Source organism: Gallus gallus, chromosome 1 (genome assembly GCF_016699485.2).
Source record: "Gallus gallus isolate bGalGal1 chromosome 1, bGalGal1.mat.broiler.GRCg7b, whole genome shotgun sequence".
Lineage (NCBI taxonomy): Eukaryota > Metazoa > Chordata > Aves > Galliformes > Phasianidae > Gallus > Gallus gallus.
Window position 1 is genome coordinate 1,317,580 of NC_052532.1, and position 25,355 is coordinate 1,342,934.

A 25,355-nucleotide genomic window follows, 5' to 3' on the forward strand; every position below is an offset into this window, starting at 1 on the left:
TGGGGTTGGGGATGGAGGTGGGTGTGGGATGGGGATGGGGATGGGGATGGGGATGGAGGTGGGGATGGGGATGGAGGTGGAGATGGGGATGGATGGAGGTGGGGTTGGGGATGGAGATGGGTGTGGGATGGGGATGGGGATGGAGGTGGGAGTGGGGATGGGGATGGAGGGAGGGATGGGGATGGAGATGGAGGGAGGGATGGGGATGGGGATGGAGGGAGGGATGGGGATGGGGATGGGAATGGATGGAGGAGGAGATGGAGATGGAGGTGGGGATGGAGATGAGGATGGATGCAGGTGGGGATGGGGATGGATGGAGGTGGGGATGGTGATGGAATGGAATAATGCCAGTGCCTCACACAGTGTGCAACTGATGGCATGGTTGTGTGTTGCAGAGTCCTGCCTTAGGGCTTGGTGTGGAGTGCTGCTTGCTACAGGGACTCAGCCATGGTAATGCAGGTTTGGTTGTTTTGAAGGTGTTGGCTCTTTCTTGATGTTGACAGACAGTAGGCTGTAAAATTCTGCATACCTTTTCGAAAGAGCCAAATCTGGTTGCTCGTAGGCGATGGCAAACGCCACGCAAGCATAGATATCTGGATACTTCAGAGTCCAGTTGTCACACTGGGTGGTATGGGATCAATGGGACACTGTTAGGAACTCTCATCTGCCCAAGTGTTGCCAAAAAAAAGCTGCATGACAAAAAAAGAGCTGCTCAGCTTCGTTGCCTGCTAAACCCATAAGGAACGCCGCGGCTGTTGGCTGGCATGCCAGACATTAGCTGTGGCACTGCTGTGTGTGCCTGTGTACATATGGACGAGGTGTGACTCCTGACAGCATTTGTGGTGCTGTGCTGGAGGAGTTTGTTGGCTTCCCACAAGCATTTGTTTTCTGGGAAGAAGCTCCAGGCTGTGCTGGACTGCGTGAGCAGACTGCAGGCTGCAGCCTACTGATGTCACATTCAATAAGAGACAGAAAAGAGAAGAGAAGAGAGTTGCTGACAAAAACCGACTGCTGACATTCAAAGCCCCAGAGGTCGGAGGTATTCGCTGCAGAGAGACAGCAGGAGCAGTGGGTCAGCTCTAAACCAAAAACATTCCCTGTTTCTCACTGCAGATTCACTACAGCAGCTTGCCCTTAGCTGTAAGCATCTTTGTTATTCTGAAAGATCAGCTATGGAACAAATTCTGACCAGGAATGTAATGGTGCTCACACAGTCTGCCAGTGGCCCCGCTGGGATTACACAAACAGGGAGTGCAGTTGGGAGGCTGTCTCATAATCTGCTGTAAGCATCCACTCTGTGAAGCAAACACATCCCAGGACATGCAGTTTTCAACAAATTCAAGCCAGTTAAGGTCTGTGAAAGGCTCACGGCCCTCTCTGATGCATGTCTGTGTTGAAGCCTGCAGTCTGCAATGACTGAATAGGAAACACTACCGCCATCATCTGCAGCTCACGCTGTTTTCTGTTTGTCTTCTCTTTCCTCTTGTGGGCAGTGGTTCTGTGTGCTTTATATGGACCTCGTGACCTTTTGTTTTTCTTTTATCCCTGTATGTACACCTCCACGTTGTGCCCTTGGGTGACTGAAGGCTGCATCCCGACTGTGCTCTCATTCCATGGAAAAATATGCTTCACGTGCTGCCTTCAGCTGGTTTGTTCCCAGCTGATAGTTACATATGGCCTTTGCGCCTGTCCTTAATATTTCTAATTTGCACAGAACTGTTTAATTAATGGTGTGCAAAACCAGGCAAATAACAGAAATAGGTGGGCAGAGGTGGGAAGTGACAAAAAAAAAGGTACACGGTATCGGATGAAAACCCAGCATATGGTTAATTGACTTTAGGAGTGTATCATAATGCATTAATTAAAAAATCAATTGAAAAGACCGTGGGATTTCCATTATGCACCGACCTATTTTAGCCAGACAGAGGCACAGCGGAACGTTAAGCAGTCTTGTCTGATGTCTTTAAAGATTCTTACAGAGCAAATATAGATTTTGTCTGTGGTGAGGAGCTCTGAGCTGATGGTCCCATTCTATGATTCTAATACAGCCCGGACTGTGATGCCGTGAAACTGTTCCAGGATGTCTTGGGATCCTCAGCCCAGAAGGCAGACAATACAGATAAAGGGCTAATTAGGTGTTTTCATGGTCATTTTCTCTCTGCAGGCAGGTAAAAGCAGCAAACCCAAGCGTGGCAAAGGAAAAAGCTCCAAAAAGAAAACGAAGAAGGTGGTGAAGGATGTGGATATCCTCAGCCCAGCTGCCATGCTCAACGCCCATTACATCTGCCATAATGTCCCCGCCTGCCTGGAGTTGCGGGGCTTTCCTTGGCCTGGCTCCCCCAAAAAGAAGGGGAAGAGACGAAAGTAGCTGGCTGGAAAGCAAAGGATGCGATGAAAGCCGAGCTCCCCCTGATAAGAAGAGGCTTTTTTGAACTTGAGACTCATACAATATCTCCAGTGGTTAGCTCAAATATTTTGCCGTAATCACTGTTGTGTCCACACAAAGACACTCTTCTTATAGCTCAAGCTTACAGTGACAAATGGCAAGTTGCACTAGTGCTGTCGTAATTTCAGCTGTGGCACTTAGACCTTAGTTCTGTGCGGAATAAAACATTAAGTCTCAGCAGTCTGAGGGAGCTGTGGTGGGGTTTATTTTACCCATACCACTGCTGTTCTTACGCAGATGGAATGTGCTCCCCGGTGTGGGTGTGCCTCCAGTTCTTTCAACCAGTGCTGGGGAAAACTTGAGCTCAGATAGCAGATACCACACTGAGATCATCAGTGTCAAATACTTCTACAGCAGCTCTGAGAGTCACCTGGTGCTCCCTTTCTGGGTCAGAAGAGCTGTGCAATGCAGTCTGTGTATCTGGGTGATTCACCTCATTCTACATTTGGACAGATAAGTGATACTTGAAGCCCCAGTGAACATACTGCCAGTTCTCTTCTGGCTGTAGTGAGATCCTGGAGATCTAGCTGAGATGCTGGCAGTGATGCTGTATTAAGTTAGAGGCGACGATGAGCCCCCCAACCAAGTCTCCTCTTACCGTAATCACTGTTAGTCCGAACATCCTGGCTGGAAACCACAAGATTTATGTTACAGATCAGAGTCGCTTCGCTCCATTTCCTCTGTGTCAGTTTAAGGCAGTCCTTGGTGAAGCAGTATGTCAAGTGAGTCTGTGCATCTCTCCCAGATTCTTCCAGCACACCGACTGGAAGGATGCAGCAGGACAAGAGAGGATGTGTCCTGAACTGACACAGGCTGTGAGAGGTGGGAAGGAATACAAAATAGCCAGAATCTCAGAGAAAAAGTTAGGAGAAGGTAATCTGAAGTAGGCTAGAGTTGTCTAGAGATGTCCATTTCTGATTGACTTAACTGCATGTGGAGGTGCTGCACCTTTCTGACTTCCAGGTAGCTTTGTGTTATAGGCAGCAGAGCTGCCAATTACAACAGGACTGACACAAACTGATGAACACCTGTACAGCTTTATGCTATTTTTCCAGCTTAACATCTTCCCTCTATGAAGAGATATTAACTTGATAAAATCATGGTTTTGTGGCATTGGTTGCAGGTCAACTACTGTCGTGTAGATTACATGGGCTACTGCAGTGCTCTACCGAATTTTTCATCTACATGCAAGAAAATCACAGCAGGGACCCTGCTTCCTTGCTGATTAGCCTGCAGCTGGCATGTACTGCCATATCAGGGATGTGGTTTGCAGTACCACTTTGCTCTGCCACTCATAGATAAGTCTTCCTCAACACCTATTCAAAGTCTTGTTACCCCATCACCCACCAGGAAGTCTCTGGCCACAGCATATATTTGCAACCGCTTCCTCCTGGTAATGGTGTTCCAAAGCAAGAGAGGACCAGTTTGCTCTCTATATTTAGCATCTTATACTGATTGTTAAAAAATGAAGCATTCCCTCTTTGTGTGATATACTTGCTGCACAGAGCATTAAGGGACATTCAGATGTTTCCAAGCACCAAGGTAGGAACTACTTGGTGTCATAGGGCTGTCCCCCACGTTTAGCATTTCTCTGCTTCTGGTCCAGGGTCAGTTTGCAGGAGGAAAAGCTGAAGAGCAACACCATCTCCTGCCATAAGAGCAATTGGATGCAGAGCACGTATTTAGGGAAGTAATTTCCTTCTGGGCAACTTTCTCTACAACCATCTCTTGCAGAATCATGTGCAACTTCCTCTGAAGCTGTTATCCAGCCAGCAGGCAGACAGTATGCTGCTCAGGAGAGACAAGTGGGCTGATTTGATACAACTGCTGCAGGGAAGCGAAGCCCTTCTTACATCTGTGATAGACTGCAGCTACAACAATTTCAAGTTTTAATGTGCAAAACTGACTGGAACAAGTAGTGAAATATCATTAGTTGTTTTCTCTTTAAAAACAAAAAAAAAATCTGCTTTTGTATGATGCATACCAGATGGTGACCAGTGAAGTGCAAACGAAGGCTCTGCTTTCAAGAGTGTCTGAGAAGCTGCCGTTCAGTTCTTTGATAGCAGATGAGAAAGCCCTTCGAGCCATCCCAAACCACAAAATTAAACACTTTTTTTCCCCTCTTTCCCTCTCCCACACCCTCATCCATTTCAATTTTGCATGTAATTCAGGCTGCCCTGTGGTTAACGAAGACCAGCAGACACCTTGAAATAACTTTGGATTTAAAACTAGGTTGATTCTCTACTTGAATAGCTCTTCTCCCTGCTGGTGTGCAGACTTCATAAGCTGAGTTTATGATGAATAAAGCTGATTCTGCTCAAATCCCCAAAGAACCTTTTGAGAGGGAACTGAAAGCTCAAGAGCCTTTCCTTTACGTCCATTTGCAAGGGAAATTCACAGTGTTTTGTGCATTGTCTCTTACATTTCCTGGTAGTAGGGTATCCTTTGTCTTGCTGCTACTTAACAGCCATGCACGGTGTGCTGCTGGAGTACACGGGGTGTCCCTTATGAGTAGAAAGTTCTGTACCAAAACCAGGCTGTTAAAATACACCGGATGCTGACGTATATGTTTGTGGGTGGGGTACAGGGGGAGAGTCAAAAGACTTGTTGTGAGAGCGATGTCTTTTTGTTTAACTCCTGTGTAAACAGCCATTATTCACTACACTTGGTATTAGAATATCCTTCAGCCAACACTTGTGTGTTGCATGGTATTTCCTAATCTGTTATTTTCACATTAAGAAAAGCACTGCAGATCTTTATGATACTTAAGAAAGGCCTGAGAAGCAGCACATACACTTTTGTCTCATTTTTCACCTTAGGAAACACCCTGGGTGTTATTTCCCAAATTCAGAGGAGGGCAGCTGAGGACTTCTGTGGTCATAAATGCTATCTCCACAATGAAGAAGTTACTATGGCAAATATTTAAAGAAAAACTTTTATCCAAAATGCACATTAGATGTTGGCACTAAATAGTGCCCACAGAAGTAAACAAAACTGAGGTTTTGGTGGGTTAACGCCTGTCTCATTTGCCCATTTCCACTGTCTCGGTTCCCTACGGCCATTTCAGACATTTCACAGGAATAAAAAAAATATCATCCAATTTTAATGTCTTTTTTTTCTCAGCTTCTCACTTCCTGCTTATGTTAAAAAAGGCATGAGCTTTTTCTCCCTTTTGTTAGTAGCTGTTGTACAAAAGATGGGAAGGACCAAAAAATGAGTACTCACAACAGTGGTTGCTCTCTCAGATGTGCTGTCTGGGTATCATTACGCTTGCAGGTATTGAAGCTTTCCATTCCAGATGCTGGGGTGTTCTCGTTGCATCCTAGTGTGTTACCCAGTTACTGGTGGTTTTCTGGAGGCATTCAGTGAATTCGGGAGTTCAAACCGTCTTCTTGTTGTAATTGGCACTGAAAAAGAGAAATGTTTAAGAAAAATGAGGAAAAAAGCTTAGTGTAGCTTAGTGTCTTCCTTGGGATGGCCATGACCGTATGTCATGAATGGAGCAGTTTGCTCTTTGGTGAAAATGCTTGGACCAAGTGCTTTAAAGGTTTATCTGTAATTACAGTTGAATTATAGAATATTTATAATAGCTGACACAACAAGCAATAGGATAAGTGGTCCTGTGAGCTAAAAGGAAGCCCCTCTTTAATGCTAGTAGGACAACCAGTATAACTGGATTATGTGAAGAAAGCCAAAATGTTAAATACTGCTTAGTGCAAGTTGAAAAAAAAAAACCAAAAACATTTAACTTCAGAAAAACCATTTTTCTCTCTCAGGGTGATTCCAATTGGTCGTACATCTCTTGGGGATCCTTTTTTTTCTGTGTCATTCAGCAATGTTTCTGTTCTGCAAAGTGCAAGGATAACCAGCTGGTGAAGAGTTCTCCACGCATACTGAGATGACATTTCATTTTCACATTCATGGCAAACTGCTCATTTGTTGGACTATAATGTTTGCAAAATAAATCTGCTCACTGACCAAGTGACCGATGCTACATGATGAAGCATGTTGAATGCATGGTTACAAAAGCTTGGATTGCTCACTGCATCCCAGGAACAATCTGGCTCCCTCCCTGCTTACACAAAATGTTTGTGAGAGCTTCTGTGGGTTTCTTCCAATGGCAGTTCAGAATGTTATGTAGGTTGGCCAGTCTTCTTGAAACTGTAATGCTTACCTATGGAGAAAACTCCTTTTCTGTGTCATTTGCTTTTGAGGATTCTGGTAGTTTCCTGTCCTTGCTTCATAAGAGGGCTTGATAAAGAGAGGCATCGTTGGTTTAAAGCTTCTGACGTGACTTGCAGGAATGGAAGAAAATGAAATTACTTATGAAATTATGAAATTACTATTTCTTTTAATACTGTTGATAACATTGCCTCCTCTCATGATCTTAATTTTGTGTAATCTCACCCTGTGCTTCTGTTCTTCAGGATAAGCAATGCTCAAGCAGACATCCTCTTTTGGGGCATACTGCAGCTTTATTAGCATGAGGCTCTGCCTTAATCCAATAATAACTATCGAGCGTTCCACAGTACCCAGCTCATCTGAATGGTGTGACCTGAAGTGGCGTCCTTGAAAGCAACAGTCCTTCTCTCACCTGTTGTTTTGGCTCCTGAGATAACTTATCGAGGAATTTTGGCACCTTTTGAAGACGGGCATCTTGGGAGTACCTGTTAATTACAGCGTGCCCTTGGAAAATGTCCAAGGAGTAGCTCTGTTTTCTTCTAAGTGCAGATGCTTTGATTCCTCACACTTGTTACATCTCCCTTCCCCCAGCATTCCTTCATTTCATCTCTTTCGGTTAAGAAAGTGCACTATCATCAGCATGGGAAGGTAACAATTAGCACTTCTGACATGCAGTTCTTCTCCTCGCGTGTTGCTAAATGTGAGAGCCATAAAAACTGAGACTCATGGCATTAATCTCCCATAAATCTATGCATCTGCATCTGTGCTTGGACTAGTTGTATAGATTGTTTAGTTCATTTAGTAAAAGGTGTTCAGGATGTGATTGTTCTGACATAAAAATGGGTATCAGAAAGCTCCTGTGACTCCAGTGTCTTGGGTAAAGAGGGTAAAATCATGTGATTCTCTGTCTAATCTTCCATTAAAAGAAACACACCCAGCCTGCTCTTTTTGGGCATCCCCATTCAGAGGACAAGAATTCCTCCCCATTTCAGGACGGCGGTGTCTCAGACGCAGAGCTGAATGCAGCTCAGCAGCCCCTTGGAGAGGAAGCACAGTCGTCTTGAGCTTATCTCTCCTGCACAGTTGTAAACTCAGCCCAGCTCACTCTCACTAATAATAGAGAAGTGTAATTGTGTGCAGACAGCTAGTCCAGCCAAGGGGAAATCGCCTTGCCTGTTGTGTAGCTTAGGCAAAATTGCCTTGAGTAATGAAGAAAAGCAAATCCAACATTGTGCCATCAGTCTTCAGTGACTGCTTGGGGAAACTATTAACCTAAGAAAGGCAGATAGGACATGAGGAAGCATCTTACAAAGAGCAGACTTGCAGCCCTGTACAAAAGGCAGCAAGTTATTCAGAAGCATCATGTGCCATAGCCAGCATTAGGAGGATCTAATGAGCTTCCACCATGGGGCTGGGCTCCCAAGCTCACCACAGCACTGCTGCTCTGTCCCACAATGAGTTACAAGGAAGCAGCTCCTGTTCTAAGAAGTGACTAAGAAAAAAGCCTTCATCAATGTATTTATAAAAATAAGCTTAGGGCAGAATGTGGAGATGGGAGAGAAAAGCCTTCCTGCCAACAGAGTTCCTAGAGCATTTCTTCCTTCTTTAGTGCCTCATCTCTGTCTCTTCATGAACTATTTTGGCTGTAAGATCTGCTGCAGTTTGGTGCTGAGCAGCAAGGAAAAGGCACTGAAAGGCCTAAGTGTGTTCGTCCGTGCCACTCTCCAGGTAGTTGTTACTATTACTGCTGTTTCATAGAGATCAGAGAATCACACTCATCTGGGTACTGGCAGAACAAAAAGTAATCACTGATTGTGAGAAGAAGTGAAGTGAAAAGGCAAGTTGATGCAGGGCAAGACCAAAAGCCAGACTGGTTACTGGATGCTGAAAGAGGGGAACCATGAGTGTAAAGCTGCTGTCCCCAAGAGTAGCCGTGTATCAGTTGTACTGCTGCACATTCAGACCCCATTTTGTTGTGGAATCACCACCAAAACAGTGGTTTCAGCCTCAATCTGGGCTGCTCCTGGATCTTCACACCGTGCTGGAGAACTGAGGGTAAAGATCAGGCTCTGGATGATGCTGCAGGAATCCTTCATCCAACAGCAGCAGCTCTCCAGAATTACTGCACCTGTGTGGATTTTGGTGACAGCACAAACCATAACAGCCTTTCATCACAGAAATTCTCCCCAAATCCTGACTCAGCTTTGGTCTAATCTGGCTCCAGAGGAGCTGCAGCAGCCAGAACCCAATCAAGACTACTTCTAACAAACTCATCACGCTATCAACATCCTCCCTAAAGTAATGAAAACAAGTCTGGCTCTTTACGTGCCCTGCAAATCTATTTTATTGCACGTTACTGAACAATCACTGTTGCAAAGACTTGTGTTAAAGGAAAGTAATGGATGTTTTTGTTTTTAATCTGGAAACAGATGTGTCTGTAGCATTCCCCTATGTTTAAAATGAATGTTTAAACTACTCAGTTTCCTCTGCTCAATCATCATGCGCCTCATCCCCTTATGGAATCATCTTTCTTTGTGGTCCCTAAAAGTCCACAGAACTTTTTCTCACTTGCAAACCTTCTGATTGTGACACAGCTGCACTCCCACAGCCACTCCCTCCATTACTGGAGGCTGCTGTTTGGTTTGTATTTGCTCACTGGCTACTCTGGCACATTATCCCTTCCACATTCTCTTTCCAGGCCAAAGATGTGGACATCTAAGCTTTTCTGGACCCACTCTGTCACCAGAACTCACCTTTTCCACCACGCATTGTTTGCCTTCGCCCTGCTAATCTCCTCCCTGTCCTCCTGGATGCTGGATTTGTCATGTCCTAACCAACCCTGACGCTCCCACAGGTGTGCAAGCTATGTTCCCTACCCTTCTGTTGGCAAAACATCCATTTGGACTCACAGTTAACCTTTTGGCACCTCTTTTTCCCATGGGAAACTACTACGCCTACTACAACAGGTGTGTGAGTCTATGACACAAGGGTGGCCATGAGAACCTGGGGAAATGCACTGACATTCAATTCTGTAAAAAGAGTTAGTTTGTTTACTCTGGGAAATTCTATTTCTTGAGGACCTGCCTGGTGCATTCCAAATGAATGTCCATGCCCTTCCTCATCGAGAGGCTTGGGTCCCATCTGCAAGTCTTCAGATAAGAACTCCTTGAGAGGGGTGGAGAAAAAAAAGGGCACGTGTTAGGCCCAGCCCAAGCCACTGCTTTGTAAACATGCTCTATCAACAGCTCATAGCTTCATCTGCCTATTCCAAACCAATTAGTGACACGTGGCTGAAATATGCAGTTGGATGGGACCTTATGTCAGCCATCCCTCTCCCTGAAGCACGAACAACTCTACCTGCAGCATTCCTGAGCAGTATTTGACTAATCTGTCTTTAAAACCTCCACTGCGGGTACCTCCAGAGCCTCCTGAAGCTATTGCAGTGTTACCACGCCCAGCACTATGAAAATTTCTTGGTGGATCACGTGAGTCTGCCTCCCTCTGATGTACCAGAAAGTGACCTTCATCCTGTGGAGGTTCTGTTGGGTTATACTGCGCCGCTCGGGTGGCACAGACCCAACTCTTTGTGCTCGTGGCCCTGTTCCAAAGCTGCTGATTAGCACAAGGGAATTCCACAGCTATTAGTCCCCATCAGCTGCCTCCACACGTCTGAATGTGCTGGCAAAGCTTCACCCTGCTTCCAGGAGCAGCAAGCCCCACCAGGTCATTCTCTCATCACAGCAACTGGCATGTCACCACCTGGCCCTGATCCACACTTGGTACTCACAGAAGACCAATAGCAGAAACCCAGAGCATCTCAAACTCAGAGTCCCTGAGTCTAGGAGCTAAGATGACATTCATGCAAAAAGCAGAGGTGTTTTTTTTTTTTCTCCTCAACATGCTGTGAGAGTGTGCATGAGGCTGCAAAGCTCCCAAAGAAATGCAGGGGCACTGCAGAGGCAACAAATGGAGTGTGACTCTGCAGAGTGGACATTTGATCCTGAGCTGACCTGACACGCATGCCAATTGACTCGGCTGGCTCTGCAGTTCTTCTTACCACACTTCCCATATTCTTCCATCTTCTGATGGATGCAGTGTGGTCATAAATGCCTGCCCTTGGAGGCCATTTACAGCTTTATTCCATCTGTTAACAGAAAAAAAAAAATGGTGGCTGTGTTTCATTCCATCGATGGGATGAAGTTACTCCTACATTTCTCAGTTCATAAAATGCATAGAGGGCTGCGAGATGGTCAGCATGTTAAGATGCCTCCCATTTCACTGAGACTGGCACTGGATACTAGGAAAAATGGCTTCTCATAGAGTGGTCAGGCACTGGAATGGGTACCCAGTGGGGTCACTGTCCCTGGAGGTGTTCAGTAATGTGGAGATGTAGCACTGAGGGTTGTGGTTCAGTGGGCATGATGGGGATGAGCAGGGGTTGGACTTGGTGATGTCAGAGGTCTTTTCCAACCTGAATGATTCTATGGTTCTAAGGGAAGTTGTAAACCACCAGGAGTGGATATTAGGATAACAACAGTGTTTGTATAACTCTGATATACCCACAGAAGAGGTTTCTACCAGGCACAGATGGTATCCTGAAATTTAAAAAATAAAAAATAAATATCACACACACACATATATATATGCATATATATACACATACATTTTATGCCAACAGAAATAAAACTATGATTACTGTAAAACTATGATTACTGTTTCCAGCTGCAAACAAGCTCCTGTTAACCTCCCTCCTCGCACCCATTCTTGAGCCATGAGGAAAACATCTCAAACCTGACAGCTTCAGTCTGAAATCCCTTCTTAAAATCCCTCCTATTAATCAGAATTAAACCTATTTGTTATTTCCTTCCTCTCCTTTTTCCTCTGTATTTCAAGTCCTCCTCCCTTATACTTCCCATTGGAAGCACTCATCCTCACCATGCTTTAGATGTGAGGAAAACACTTCATACTTGATGTCTTCAGTGCATTTAAGTGATCTTTTCTTAAAACCCTCCCTATAAAATGGATTTGTACCTATTTTTATTATTTCCTCACCTCCTTTTTTCTCTGTATTTCAAATCCTCCTCCCTTACACCTCCCATTGGAAGCACTCATCCACAACATCCTTTAGATGTGAGGAAAACACTTCACACTTGACGTCTTCATTGCATTTAAGTGATCCTTTCTTAAAACCCCTCCTTATAAAACAGATGTATCCCTATTTTTGTTATTTCCTTTGCCTCCTTCCTCTGTTTTTCAGACTCTCCTCCTTCCTCGCACCCATCCTTCAGCTGTGAGGAAAACATCTCATCCTGACAGCTTCATTCTGAAATCCCTCCTTAAAATCCCTCCTATTAATCAGTTTTAGCCCTACTTTTATTATTTCCCTCACCTTTTCCCCTCTGCATCTTAATTCTCCCTCCTTCACACTTCAGGTTACCACTGGAAGCCCTCAGATGTCCCCTGTCACAAACCCACGACCCCACCACAGCTCTGAACCCCAAATGTCACACAATAAACTGTGAGGTCCCACGTAAGCTTTGCCTGACTGTCGCCTCCTTTCTACAAATCCAAATCCCCTCAGCAACGCAGCTTCCCCCACCCCGACACCCCCAGGGCGCTGTGCGGTGGCTGAGGCGAGGAAAACGTCGCCGGGCAGTGATCCAAAATGTTTATTTTTCACAGGAATAAAATAAGAGGCACTGAGGGGGCTCTGAGGTAACGGGGAGCGCAGCTGTGACCTCCCCAAGATGGCGTCTGTCCCTAAAAACCATGCACCACGCCCTCCCCAAGATGGCGCCTCCCGCGCCTCACCCCCACATCACCCCTCAGCCCTCCCCAAGATGGCGCCGCCGCCACCGCCCCCTCCCCAAGATGGCGCCTCCTCTCTCCCCATTACCCCCACACAGCCCTCCCCAAGATGGCGCCCCCCCGCGCGGCCCTCTCCCTCCCCATCATGGCGGCGGCGCCGCGCTATGACGCCATACGTCCTCCTCCCCCCCCCCACCCCCCCTCTCTCCCTCTCCCCCCGGCCTCCTCCCGCCGCCGCCGCTCTCTGCTCGCCGCTCCCCGCCTCTCCCCTCCGCCATTGCGGCGGCTCCGCCCGGGCCGCGCCGCTTTCCCCCCTCTCCTCTCGCTCTCCCCGTCCCCGGCCGCCGCCCGCCGGAGGCCGCACGGCGCAGGCCCGCCGCAGCGCAGCCGCTCTGAGGTGAGTGTCCTACCGCGCAATCTCCAGCTCCTCCAGCCCCGGCGCAGCCGCAGCAACGCGGGGGCCCCCGCCGGCCGCCAGCACCCCCGGCCCCGCCGCCCCGCGCTGGGCCGCGCCGCCCCGGGAGGGGGCCCGGGGGACCGCGGGGCCGCGGGGGGGTCGGGAAGGCCTCGCGGAGCCCTCTCGGCTTTGGGGGGGGGGATGGGATGGGGATCGGGCCGGGCCCACACGCGCGGGGCAGCGCCGGGCCGAGCGCGGGAGGAGCGGCGGGGGCAGCGGGGACCCCTCTGCCATTTTGTGCGCCCCGCCGCCAGTTGTTTCTATTTCGGCCCTTCTGTAGTTCTGCCGTTCCTTCCCGCTTTGCTTTCTCTTTATTTTCCTTCTTTTTTCCTTCTTTTTTTCTTTTTTAATTTTCCCACCTCCCCCTTTTCTATTTCCCCTCCCTTTTATTTTTTTTCTTTAATTTTTTTCCTTTCCCCTTTTTTATCTTTTTCCTTTTTATCTAATTTTCCTTTTAATTTTTTTTTATTTTCCTTTTTTTTTTGCTTTTCCCTTTTATTTTTTCATCTTTTTCCTGTTATTTTTTCCTTTTCCCCCTTTCTATTTTTGTTTTTCCCTATTTTTCCCTTTTTAATTTTTCCTTTATTTTTTAAAATTTTCTCCTTTTTTCCCCTTATAATTTTTTAATTCTTTTATTTTCTCTTAATTTTTTTCTCCTTAACATTTTCTTACTTTTTTTCATCTCCCTCGTTATTTTTCCCTCCCTCCATTTTTAATTTTCTTTTTAAGTTTTCCCCCATTTTTCACTCCCTTCTTATTTTATTTTTCCCTTTTTAATATTTCTATTATCCTCTGTTTTAATTTTTCCCCCTCTCTTTATTTTTTTTCTCCACTCTTAATTTTTTTCTTTTATCCCCTTTTTAGTGTTTCCTCCTTTTAGGTTTTCCCCCTTTTCCTTCCTGTTAAGTTTTTTTTACTTCCCTTTATTATTATTATTATTTATTTTATTTTTTTTACTTTTTCACCCATTTAATTTTTTTCTTTTTTCACATTTATATTTTTCCCCCTTTTCCTCCTCCTTTATTTTTTTATTTTTTATTTTTCCCCATTTCCTCCCCCCTTTTTTTTTTCCTTCTTTTTTATTTTCCCTTCTTTTTCCCCCTTTTAAGTTTGTCCCTCTTGTTTACCTCTTCCCTTTATTCCTCCTCCCCCCTCTTATTGGGCTGCATTGTGGCCAGAGGGCTCCCACTGCTTCCTGAGCTGTTTGGGATTGGGAACCATCACAGAGCACAAAATCCCCACCCTAAATGTGCACAGGAAGAGCTCTTTTGCATCTACAGCTAATTTTGATAACGTGCAGAAATTTTTTCTGCGTGTATCTTCAAGATTTGGATCTTTGCTCCCCCCACGTAGAATCTGAGACCTTTTGGCATGGCGTGGTTCTGTCTTTGGCATGGTGTGGTTCTTTGGCCTCGCTGCTGCCTGGCTGATTTATGTCATTTTTCACAGTTTTATGCATTTATGCTTTGGTGTTACCTTGGCTGTTGGGTCACTTGCAGCGTTTTGCTCATCTTTAGAGCAGTGGGGTTGCTGTTTTCATGCCCTGATAGTGGGGGAACGGATGAGAAATCGTTCTGTCTTCTGCTTTTAAATGTCTGTGGTAGAACATTTGTGGGAAGGAGGAAGTATCTGACTGTGATGGCTGCTTTGGAAGGTTCAGAATCACGGTGATTTACATTGGAGTTTTGGTCTTTTCCATGATGGCTGGGGATCACGTTGACTTCCTTTAGGATTTTGGTCTTGTCCAGCATGGCTAAGGATCATGTTGGGATTTGTTCTTGTCCATCATGGCAAAGGATCACAATGACTTTCTCTGGGATTTTGATCTTGTTCATTACGGATGAGGATCACGTTGACATTCTTTGGGGTTTTGGTCTCATCCATCATGGATGAGGATCACATGGACTTTCTTTGGGGTTTCTGTCTCATTCGTTATGGATGAGGATCACAGTGACTTTCTTTGGGTTTTTGGTCTTGTCTGCCATCATGGGTGAGGATCACGTTGACTTTCTTTGGGGTTTTGGTATCCTTCATTATGGCTAAGTGCTATGATGTAGACTTAAATCATCTCATACATGATTTTCTTCACTCCGATGGAGCTTTGTGTCACATTTTTTAGGGCTCTCACATTGTTTAGGTGCAGACTTTGCACTGAGTTGGCTCTCACTGCCATAAATCCAGTGGTGTGTGTGGCATTGGGAAAATGCATAGCATAAACCTCATAGAGGATGATGAGCAAAGGCTGCATTGTAACTCCTGCCACACAGTGCTTTTATGCTTGGTAGTAATTAGGCTTTAATTACTGGCTTTATTAAGCCCCGTGACTGGTCAGCTGCACAGATGTCAGCTTTTAATTTTAGGTATTTTGGTGTGAGGACTACCAAAAGTGTTGGAATTTGCTGTTTTTTCCACTGCTCACGAACCTGAATCATCTTTGGTAGATTTATCACAACCTGCTTGGCTTCTGGCAGGCTCAAGCCTGGAGGCTTTGAGCTTTGTAACGAAAATGAAGCATGAATGGCCACAGGATCGTGGGTTGGGAGCCCTGGGAGATTCCATTCAACCTCCCTGGAGGCTTTGGGTTCTTTTTCATATATTTTATTTTATTTTTCTGCTGTAGCCTTTTATGATCTGGAAAGCAGCCCAGAAAATAACTTCTAGGAAGGAAGCTGGGTTCAGTGCCTCTGTAGGATGTCCTTGCATCCCTTCTACCATGAAAATTTAATAGATCTTCATGCATAATGCTGTCAATAGAACTTAGCTCCTGTTGGTTTTCAGTGCAAGTGCTGCTGTAGAGTTCAACTTTGGACTTCTACTGCTGTTCCTGAAGGAAGTCCAGAGGAAGGATGTATCGTTAGCTTTATTTTTGTACCAGTGATTATCCAGTAATGGAGTTCTTGAATAAAATAATTTTGTGATACACTCCTTGGTCTTTTAAAATAACTTGGTGCGTGGTGGGGATCTCGCCTGCTTTGCTCTGAGTTGTAACTGTAGTAGAAAAAATGGAAAATGGTGCTGAGGTGGCACTTGGAGCAGAGGCTTTGTGACTCACCCGGCTCTCCTCTAACGAACTTCATTAGCTGTTTGGTAAATAGCCACTTGCTAAGGATGCGTGTCTAAAATTAGGAGCAGCTACAGCCAGCTGAGGATAAGAGTTCCCTCTTTGGGATTTCAGCTGCCATACCAGAGGTGTGCAGCCCACTGAGGACCCCTGGGTGGCACATGAGCATGTCTTACTTGTGTTTAAAGGTAATCTGTACCCTCGTGGTTTAAAACTACTCACCTCACATCCAGTTTGGTGGTTGCTCATGTTCCCACTGTTGAAAGTAGGGCTGTTGGCCTCTGCCAGCCCAACCCTATTGACCTCTGCCAGCTCAACCCTTTCTTCTTGGCTCCCCCAACACTTTTCAGCTGTCTGGCAGAGGCTGGTTGGGTGTTTGGTTGTGGATGAGTCACCCGTTGAGCTCCAAGGAGTCGGTGCTACTGATGGATAAGACATTGGGGAGCTGGAAGCTGTATCTAGTGGAGAGCAGCAGACATCCATCCTGCTGATGTGTTGACATCAAGGAAATGGCATTGTTTTTCATCCTGTGCGATGTAGATGTTCAGAGACTTGTGCTGCACTTTGTAGGTATATTCCATCTGATCCTGGGTTCTATAGAAGTGAGGAGCCCAGCATTAATTTGCAGTTGTTGTTTTTCACCTTTTTGTCCTGCTTTGTGGGTAGTGGGTCATGTTGTGCGCAGTGCATTGCTGTGCTAGGCTTCCTCACCTGCATTATTTTGGTTGGTGTTGATGGTTTCCTGCCTCTGTGGGGGTCTGATAAAAAGGAGTTTTGTGATGGCTGTAAACTAAAAGAGGGGGGATTTAGGTTAGATGTTGGCAGGGTGTTGGAACTGGATGGTCTTTGAGGTCCCCTCCAACCTACTCCATTCCATGGTTTTATGACAAGTAATGCAATCAGAAAGAAACCAGTTCCCACCTACTGTTTATTACATAACCCTCTAATTAAAGTCATCAAACGGAGATGACTCTGCGGCTTGGGAAACTTCCACCATGTCTGGGTCAAAAATACTTCCTCTGTGCTTTATTTACATTGCGACATCCTCGATGTTGTGTCAATTAATTCTTATCCCCACAAGCTTATTTTTGACTCCAGCTGTTGGAATCTCCTGCTGTTTGGACCCCAAAAAGGTCCTTTAATTCTTCAGTTTTCCCTATAAAGGAAAGAGGACTTGAGGTAGTGCTGCTCCCTTTCTCCCTAGGAAGGCCAGGCTGATGTGAAGCACTTCTCATAGTTGCCTAGCACTGAAAGTTGTCTTTCCTTTTCTGCCTTATTTCTGCACCATATCTTGGACTGAAAGGTAAAGCATTGAGGTGGGTCTCTTGCCCAAGGAGCAAATGATGTGTGCTCCTGGGCTGGCCGTAATGCTTAAACTCTGATAATGAGAAACATACGTGGATGGAGGTGGCGGTGAGGAAATGTCAAAGACCTCCAAAACACAAAATGCAGCAGCAAATAAAATACTGCCTTCTGTTTTCCATGCACAGAGTAAATGGTTGTGTGTTACAGCAGCCCCTAAAACCTCCCTCAGCTCCCACGTTAACAAACATGAAGAGCATGAACAGCCCCGTTTGTATGTAGGCATGTTTGTTATAAACGTGCAATAAATGTTTCATCTTTTAACAGATTTAGTTTTGAGTGTTCAGCTTGCATGGAAAACAGCTGCATAATAAGTGATGTGCTTCAAGGAGCAAGGTGGCCAGGTTAACGAGCTCTCTGTTGGTCCCACAGAGGGGAAAAATGTTCTAAAAATGCACTTACATTCAGCATGCAGATACTAAGGTAATTGCAGAGTGGTCTCATCTAGTTGAGCTGCAGATAGACTTCCTGCCTGAAAATCCATATCCCATCCAAAACACAGCTGCTGATGTTCTCCAGCACTTGGTGCCCAGTTTGCAGAGGTGGCATATTGCTTTTCCAGGGTTTTGCTCATCAACTCGCAGCGTTCCTGCTGTGGAACCTTGCTCATGGGTGCAAGCAGACGCTGTGTGCTTGGAGCAAAACGTGAGGGGTGGCTGAGGTCCTTTGGTTGGCTCACCAGAGGGTGGTGGGCACAGCCCTGAGCTGCCAGAGGCCAGGGAACATTTGGATGCTGCTCTCAGACATAGGGTTTGGGTGGTGCTTTGTGGACTTTGATGGTTTTTGTGGGTCCCTTCCAACTGGGATGTCCTGTGATCCAATGGCTGTCCCCTTCCTCCCCTGGTCAAGGTGGAGCCTCCCCTCCAAAACCAAGTATGATCTCAGAGGTGTAGTTAAGCTTGGGTTTGGGGTGGGCCATGCCATGATAGCCTCTGGGGCCCTTTCCAGCCTGACCCATTCTATGAGCTCCCTGCAGAACACATCACCAACAGAACCACCCAGCTTTGTAGCCAGGCCTGCTACCTTAGGTCAGAGCTTGTGCAATTTAGTGCAGATAATTTAATTAGGGCTGTGCCCTGTGCCCTTACCACATGGTAGATGACAGCTAAGGCAACGTGAGGGCAAACAACACTGTTGGCCAAGTGCTCAGGGCAGCAGCCATGGCCAACAGGTTGATCTCTTGGTGTTGTTTCCAAATCTCTTATTCTATTGCATCCAAATGTGCTGTTATGTTGCCTCCTAACCCCCGTGAGCATCTCAGTGCTGTCTGCCAACCACTGCCCTCTTGTGTGCTCCTCACAACGCTCCCATTACGTTCCCTTGCAGCAGCCCAGTGTAACAGTAATCCTTTCCCTCTATAAAAGAGGATTAAAAATGGGAACATTCGTACCTTAATTCAGCCTGCCAGGGCTGTGCTCCATCTTTTAGGCAGTAATCCTGTCGGGAAAGGGCCATCAGCAAACAGCAGATCCTCCAGTCATGCTGCTGATGGGGTTAGCAATTCTTCAAATTAATTCAAAAGCTGTAACAACTAGAGAAGAGCAACTCGCTTAGAATGACATAAAGGCCACATGGTTCAGAGTAAAATAATTAGAAATTGGGGTTTCTGTGGTTCTTGAAATGAAAGTGTGCAAATGGACATAATGGTACCTTTAAGGATTCTGTTTGTCAGATGCTTTGCTGTTCAGACTCCACTTACATGCTTAATAAACAGGTGTGAAATCCCATTTGTTTCTTCTCCAGGCGTTCTGTGTTTCCTGCAGCTCTTTTGGGTGAGATGCTGATGAGAAAGGCACAGTACAAGACATGGGTTTGGTTTTCTAGGATTTTTTTTTTTAGGGTTTTTTATGCTGCGACTGTTGGCATAGGGATTATTTTTCCAGCCTAATTAAAAGGATAATTGCATTAAGCCACAGGAGGACGCTGTGGGATGACAAGAGATGGATTTCAGTCCCTCCTAGGGCTTGAGTTACTGTATTTCTGCCAGTGAACGACCACTGCAAATTCTCCAGAACAATGGGATTTTTGCATTTCGATGTGTGTTTTCAACGAGATAGGGTAATAATAGAGATACAAATCAATCTTGCTGATGATGGATGGCATTGTTTCCTTATCAAATCCACGTTACTAATTCCATCGAGGCACATCATTGAATGGGCATGGCATCGAACCCTATCTAAAGGTGAATGAGTGAATAATATTTAACCTGGGAGAGCCGTCAGCAGGTTGGATGCTATGCAGAGACTTCCAGCAGGTGTCTGAAGCCTCATTTTAGGAAGAACACAAAGGCTTTGTTTTGCATCCCCCTAAGAAAAGTCGGGTCTTGGTGTGGCTTGGCTGTGGCAGTGACAAGAGATGGAACTGGGACCCATCCAAAATGGATCAGAATGTGGCTACAGCGGTCTGCTATGAGGGCTGATCAGCAGCAGTGGTTTAAGGCATGATTGCAATTGTCCTCGTGCAAGTCTCAGTGCATTCTCCCACCACTGAAACCTGCTGATGAGATGCTCACGGGATGAAGAAGCACCTCTGCTTTGTGCCAGAACAGCAGATCACAGTGAGAGACCATCTCAGATGCAGAATTCCCCTCAAATAGGACTTTATTTTATCAGTAAGCGGTGAGTGATTAATTTCTCACTGGATCACTTTTCACTTAGGAATTATTCCAGGCTGTCTTTGCAGGGAGCTGGGAATTCATCAAAACCTATTGCACCAATGGAAAATAGGTTTTAAAATCAAACAACCTGCTGTGGTAAGTGCATAGGACTCACACAGGACAAGTGCTTTCTAATCTCATCCCATGCAAGGGTTGCAAACAAGCACCTGAGCAGTGCTGAGCACTGCCACCACCTCATCACAGCTCCTGCAAGCAATCCTTGTGCAAGATGGGGGAAGTAAGAAGGTAGAGCAGCAGTGGTCTATGTGCTGATGGGGAAGCCCATTTCCTAGCAGAGGTGCTGGTGCACATGGCTGGAAACTACCACAGCACTGCAAGGAGAAGAGCCAGCAGCGCTGTTGCATGGGGTTTAACATGCCCAGATCACAGCAACCCCCGAGAACAAAGGTGCCAGTGTGATGGTGGTGGTTTCATGCAAAGCAAATGGCTTATTTACAGGGCAGGCTTGAATCCATTAAAGGCATATTAAACTCCAGATGCTCACCAACTTTACAAAAGGAGTGGAAGAAAGGGAGGAGGTGTTGCACATTTTTTTTTTGGATGAAAAAAAAAAATCAGCTCTTTGAGCGTGGAGCAGCATTTCATTGCAGTTAAAAGCGTGATGCTGGACCAGTGAGACAGATTTGATGTTGTTTTCCCTTTTTAAAGCTGGTTTTCAGACTGAGCTGCGTAGCGCCAGACGGTGCTGTGTGATGTGTGGTTCCATGCAGGATGCTCGATATTGGGTCTGCAGCACAGGGATCAAGCAGAAAATGGAAAAGGGGAAACTAGGAGCGTTTCCATTCCTTTGGAACTAATAAGGAAATGAGCCAGAGGGATTATTCTTGGCTATGCCAAATGGGCCCCCTCTCCAAGACCTCTAAATTAACTTCAGGTGGGTCCATCACCACCCAGCAGTCTGAGTTATGTTTTATGGAAGAAGCAGTGCTCTGTGCCTCAATACCTTCGTGGGCTGCTGCAGCTCAGTTTTCTGCCTTTTACCTTGTGTCATTTCTCAATCTTTGCTTATTCCATACAGAAAGTGGAGCTGCTGTGGTGTCAGTGCCCAACGGGGGCCTTTTTCTCCTCCAAAACCTTCACTTAGGAGACATTGTAGTGATAGCAAGGAGTATTCACCAAGAAAAGACAGGCATTTTTTATGAAGAAGTGAGTTTTGAAAGGAGAAACCTCCACCCAAAATGTCCAAGCAGAGGAAAGGTCTGGTTGCAAACCCTGAAAATATAGAATTTGGAGTTACAGCCCACACAGAGTGGGTCTGAGCCCTTCTCCTTCGGTCTTCATTCACATGGTCCATGCTTTGCATCCACATGGAAATCATTTAAACATCCCAAGATGATTTTCCATCTGTTTTATTCTTGTGTGGACATCTCATCTTTGGCTCAGTTTAAAGCACTCATGAAACAACACTATCATGAGACGGTGGTAGAGGAGTTCCTCTAGTGGAGTAACCCTCATGGCTTTATGTCGATGTGGTTACTTCTGTTGACACCACAGGTGACACTGAGTAGACACGAGCTCTATTTTCAACCACGAGTCTTTGAATTGAACGCAGAACTTACAGGTTTTGTGCTCCATTTCTGTTGTTTTCTGCTGTTTCGGGTGGTCAGGTTTTGCTATTTTGGGCTGCTTTTCTCCTCCAGCACCTCATATTCTTCCAGTTCTGGTGTCAGCAGTGCTTCAAAGGAGCTTCCGTTGTGACCACAAAGCAACTGCACTGCGTGGTGAGATGACTTTATCCTCGTTTCTCTGTTTTCAAGCATTTTAAAAGATCTTAAAAATACTTCTGGCTCTCATCCAAGGCTTCGGGACAAAGCCACAGCTACCAGGAAATGTCTCCACAGGCATGGTATCCATCGTCATGGTATCAGGGTTTCCTTGCACCTGAAATTGTTTGCGTTTATAAAGCAGAACAGGAATGAAAGTTCATTTTCTGGAACGAGGAGTGTTCATTTCTGAAACGAATCAAGAACAATTTTTTCCTTTCATGCTCTGTTCAATAATCCCTTTTCCAGTCCATCAGATCCATGGCGGAGCTGCTTTGGGTGGTTCTTTGGTGGCTCTTCAGGTAGTTCTTCCTCTGTGCTCACAGCCTGATTTCTACCAGGAATCCTGCAGGAATAACATGAAAAGATGGATAATACAAATAATTACCCAAACTTTCAACACACGGCTACAGGGCTTTTGCCCTTCAGATGCTGGAAACGTTTGGGAATTTTCCAGGAGGCAAATGTGCAGACATGAAAAGAGTGCAGAAGTTGGAAAAGTAGAAATTTGGCACTGAGTGAAGTCAGCCAGTGGGTTAAACTGGAATTGATCCAAGTTACAATGGTAGAAACGAGTTACTGAAGCTTGTAGTGTTGGGATGTGCACGATGGAGCAGGCTCCCGCATCCACTGGAGAGTAAGTCCTGGTTTGTGGTAGATGTGCAATAGTTTCTTGCCCTTTTCCCAGCTTCTATTTACTTTTATATAGCCTGGAATGATGAAGATGAGGGTACAGAAAGGGCAGAGCCAGGTTCTGCTTGGTGGTGGAAGCGCAATGTGTGCCTGTAAAAATGAGAGCAAATACCCACACATTCCTGTCTGCTCTTTATGGGCACCGATGTGTTGATGTTGGTCACCCAGCTGCTTGTTTTGCCCACTTAGGAATGCATGGCCCATAGTTCCAGTTTGAGTGGTATTGCCCTGGTTCAAGCATTTTTCCTCCTAAAGAAAGCAGTGTCAGAAGCATCGCTCATTTTGCAATCTCGTTTCCTGGGGAGCTGAGTGGTGGCTATGCTTTGTCACATATATTCTGGTAGTATTTTTTTATGAGGATAAATACTTCTTTATTTCAATGGAAAGCACTTTATGTTGTATGGCACCATGGGGAAAAGAGCAGTGAACCACTTCAGACAAAGAAAGCCTAGTGGTTTGGGAAAAGCATGGCCTGCTGTGCTGCTCCATTAAGGTTTTGCCTGAAATGTCCCTTCACTCCCCCCATTTTTTTTCTGTAGTGATAATAAAATAAGTTCATTAGAAGAAGATTATGCTGGATCTGTTTCCAACCAAAAGATTTCAGTGCACCTTGGTGTCTCAGACCCTTCCTTACTGGAGGTATTTGAATTGGTGAACCCACTTTTTGGGTGGTTCTAATATCACAGTGTCTTGTAAACAAGGCTGAATAATGCCTGGTTCCATTGTGAGCTGGATTGTGAGTGGGAAGGTGGTTGGAGCTTTAACCTCCATAGGTTTGTAATGGTCTCACAACTGTATTTCGGCAGGTTGGAGCTCCCTTAGTGCATGCCTATCTTAGAAACAGCCTAAACTCATCTGTTGGGAGCCCAAATTGAGTTTAATTTCCATTCATACATTTTAAGAACATTTGGGGCTTCTCGTAGTGTTTCCCAGCCAAGAAACTCACTTTTCTGGATAGGAAATGCCAAAATAAAGAGTCAGCTCCACCATGAAGTTGGTAGCTCTTAGTGAAGCCATTCATTTTGTGATTCTCGTTATTAGAAGTGTAGGAGAGAAAACAGAGTGGGTTTGGCACGTTTGGCATTTTGAGAAGCTCAATACCACTTTTGGAAAGATCTAGCTGGATTTCTTTGTATTGGGAATTGAGAAACCATTCTCAGATTGCCTAGGTTGGAGTTATCATAGGAGGACAAAGGCTGTTGGAGAAAGAACCATCGCTGTGCAATCCTGTACGTGGAGCAAACCCATCTGAATCCCATACTCAGAGATAACCCATCCTTATCCCATACATGGAGCTAACCCACCCTAAAGCCATGGACCTGCTGGCTGGAAGCTGTCCATTGAGCAAGAGGATGTGACTGCCCACAGCCATTTTGGTAATAATGTGATATTTGGAAACTTACGTGCACGATAGTGGGTTTTTGCTTGGCTCATCCTAAGTCTCCTGTCAGTATTTTCATCTATGAACTTCTTCTCATCTCCATTCAACACCGCATGTGCCTCTGGCATTTGAGCAGGAAGCTTTCCCTAAGTGCTGTCCAGGGAATATTCTCCCTGCATTTGAGATGCAGCTTTTGTTTCCCATAAAGGAATAATAAAAAAAATAACTGTGCTTGCATCAAATGTGGGAAATGATTTTGGAAGGGGTGGATGAATGTTTAGAGGATGGGACTTGCTAAAATAATTGATTTGCTGGTGGTGGTGTCTTCAGGTTGAAGCTGCCTTTGAGAGAACCGCTTTATAAATGCCCTTAGTGTTCAGTACACAATGTTGTTGGTACTTCTTCCCATGGCCTTGGATGTGCCTTGCCCTTCTTCCTCTCCCAGAATCAGGATAAGACTCGGGTCATCTCCTGCCTTCCACCAAACCTCCTGTCCTCAGCTTGAGGTGCTCCTCCTTCTCCTCCGTTCTTTCCATGGAGCATCCTACGTTTGTAATCATTCCTCTTGCAGTCTCTCAAGAAGTTGTTCTTGGTTGGTTTGGCCAAGATAACTTTGGCCAAGAGCTCTTTCTCCTGGCATGGATCTCACGGTCCCATTTTTCCTGCGTGGTTGGTCCTGATGATGTCATTTTTGGACTCACCGTCAGCCTGATGACTATTTTGTCATAGTGGCTGTCATGCTGATCATTTGCAAAGCATTGTGTATTTCTGACAGGATATATGTATGATAAAAGTTATGGGATGCTTTGGAAGAGCAGAGCTGCGTGTTGGCACGCTGTGGTTGAGTTGATGGTGCAGTGCACCATGGCCAGGTCTGTGCTCCTGACTCGCTCCTCCTGAAAAGCTGAACAGATTTCTGTGGAGAGGGTGTGGTAAAGAGCTTTTAATCCCGTGGACTTTTGACCCCATTATTATGGCCACAAGGTCCCTCTGGTATGTGATGCAATAGCATGTGGTATGCTGGTGCTTTCCCACCAATACACAGTAGATACCCACTGACAAAACCTGAGCATCTCCTGCTCAGATTTATGTTCATGCTGCATGCTCTGGTGCCCTGCTGACTGAGCTACTGCTCTGCTCAGTGGTTTAGCACTTAGCTACATTAAATAAATATGCTTTATGTAACGTTTATGCTTAGGTTGTAATGATTATGTCTACTTCCGGACTCTGGGCAAATAGTGCAGCAAAAATCATCTCCAGAACACAACTTGCTGCCACTAAACCTCTGTACTGTAATGCACATCCTGGGATGTTGAGGTTGGAGCATCCTGTCTTGGTGTCAAAGTGGCAGAAATAAGCTCCAGGCACCCAGCTTGGGAATGCCAGGTGCGTGAAGACCTTTCCTCCAGCAGCGGTGCCTGCTTCTGGTGCTGTGCTGTGTAGTTGGGAAATAGGATTTTTCAGAACCTTTTCTACCTCCTGAATCAGTAATGTCCCTCCTGTGGAAGTCCGCTAGGGGAGGTAA

The 25,355-nt window shown here is 45.6% G+C and overlaps 2 protein-coding genes and 1 long non-coding RNA gene across 38 annotated transcripts in view; 2 read left to right on the top strand and 1 right to left on the bottom strand.

Annotated features, from left to right (window-relative positions):
* SMKR1 overlaps positions 1-2,626 on the top strand; it is a 3,129-nt gene extending 503 nt beyond the window's left edge. For both annotated transcript variants that reach the window (XR_003076421.2, XR_006933393.1), the window contains exons 2-3: positions 396-450; positions 2,165-2,626. This is a non-coding gene — a long non-coding RNA (small lysine-rich protein 1). The remainder of the gene's footprint in view (positions 1-395; positions 451-2,164) is intronic.
* LOC107053537 (transcription initiation factor TFIID subunit 4-like) overlaps positions 1-14,175 on the bottom strand; it is a 20,901-nt gene extending 6,726 nt beyond the window's left edge. The window contains exons 1-7 of one of the 25 annotated variants that reach the window (XR_006933392.1): positions 12,847-12,900; positions 11,207-11,223; positions 10,686-10,772; positions 6,621-6,740; positions 5,672-5,853; positions 3,045-3,259; positions 530-689 (exon numbers count right to left, since the gene is read on the bottom strand). Coding sequence is in view for 1 of the 25 variants with exons in the window: in XM_046910559.1 (XP_046766515.1) it covers positions 5,826-5,853; positions 6,621-6,740; positions 10,686-10,772; positions 11,188-11,223; positions 12,847-13,127 (552 nt within the window). In the remaining 24 variants the exon portion in view is untranslated. Of the gene's footprint in view, positions 1-529; positions 3,260-5,671; positions 5,854-6,620; positions 12,391-12,846 lie in introns of those variants that run through there. The other 24 variants (XR_006933388.1, XR_006933391.1, XR_006933384.1 and 21 more) reach the window with 24 other exon arrangements.
* Positions 12,670-25,355, top strand: part of NRF1 (nuclear respiratory factor 1) — a 48,058-nt gene continuing 35,372 nt past the window's right edge. For 5 of the 11 annotated variants that reach the window (XM_015282685.4, XM_015282769.4, XM_015282417.4 and 2 more), the window contains exon 1: positions 12,780-25,351. The gene's annotated coding sequence lies outside the window, so the exon portion shown is untranslated. Of the gene's footprint in view, positions 25,352-25,355 lie in introns of all 11 variants that reach the window. The other 6 variants (XM_040676973.2, NM_001030646.2, XM_015282528.4 and 3 more) reach the window with 4 other exon arrangements.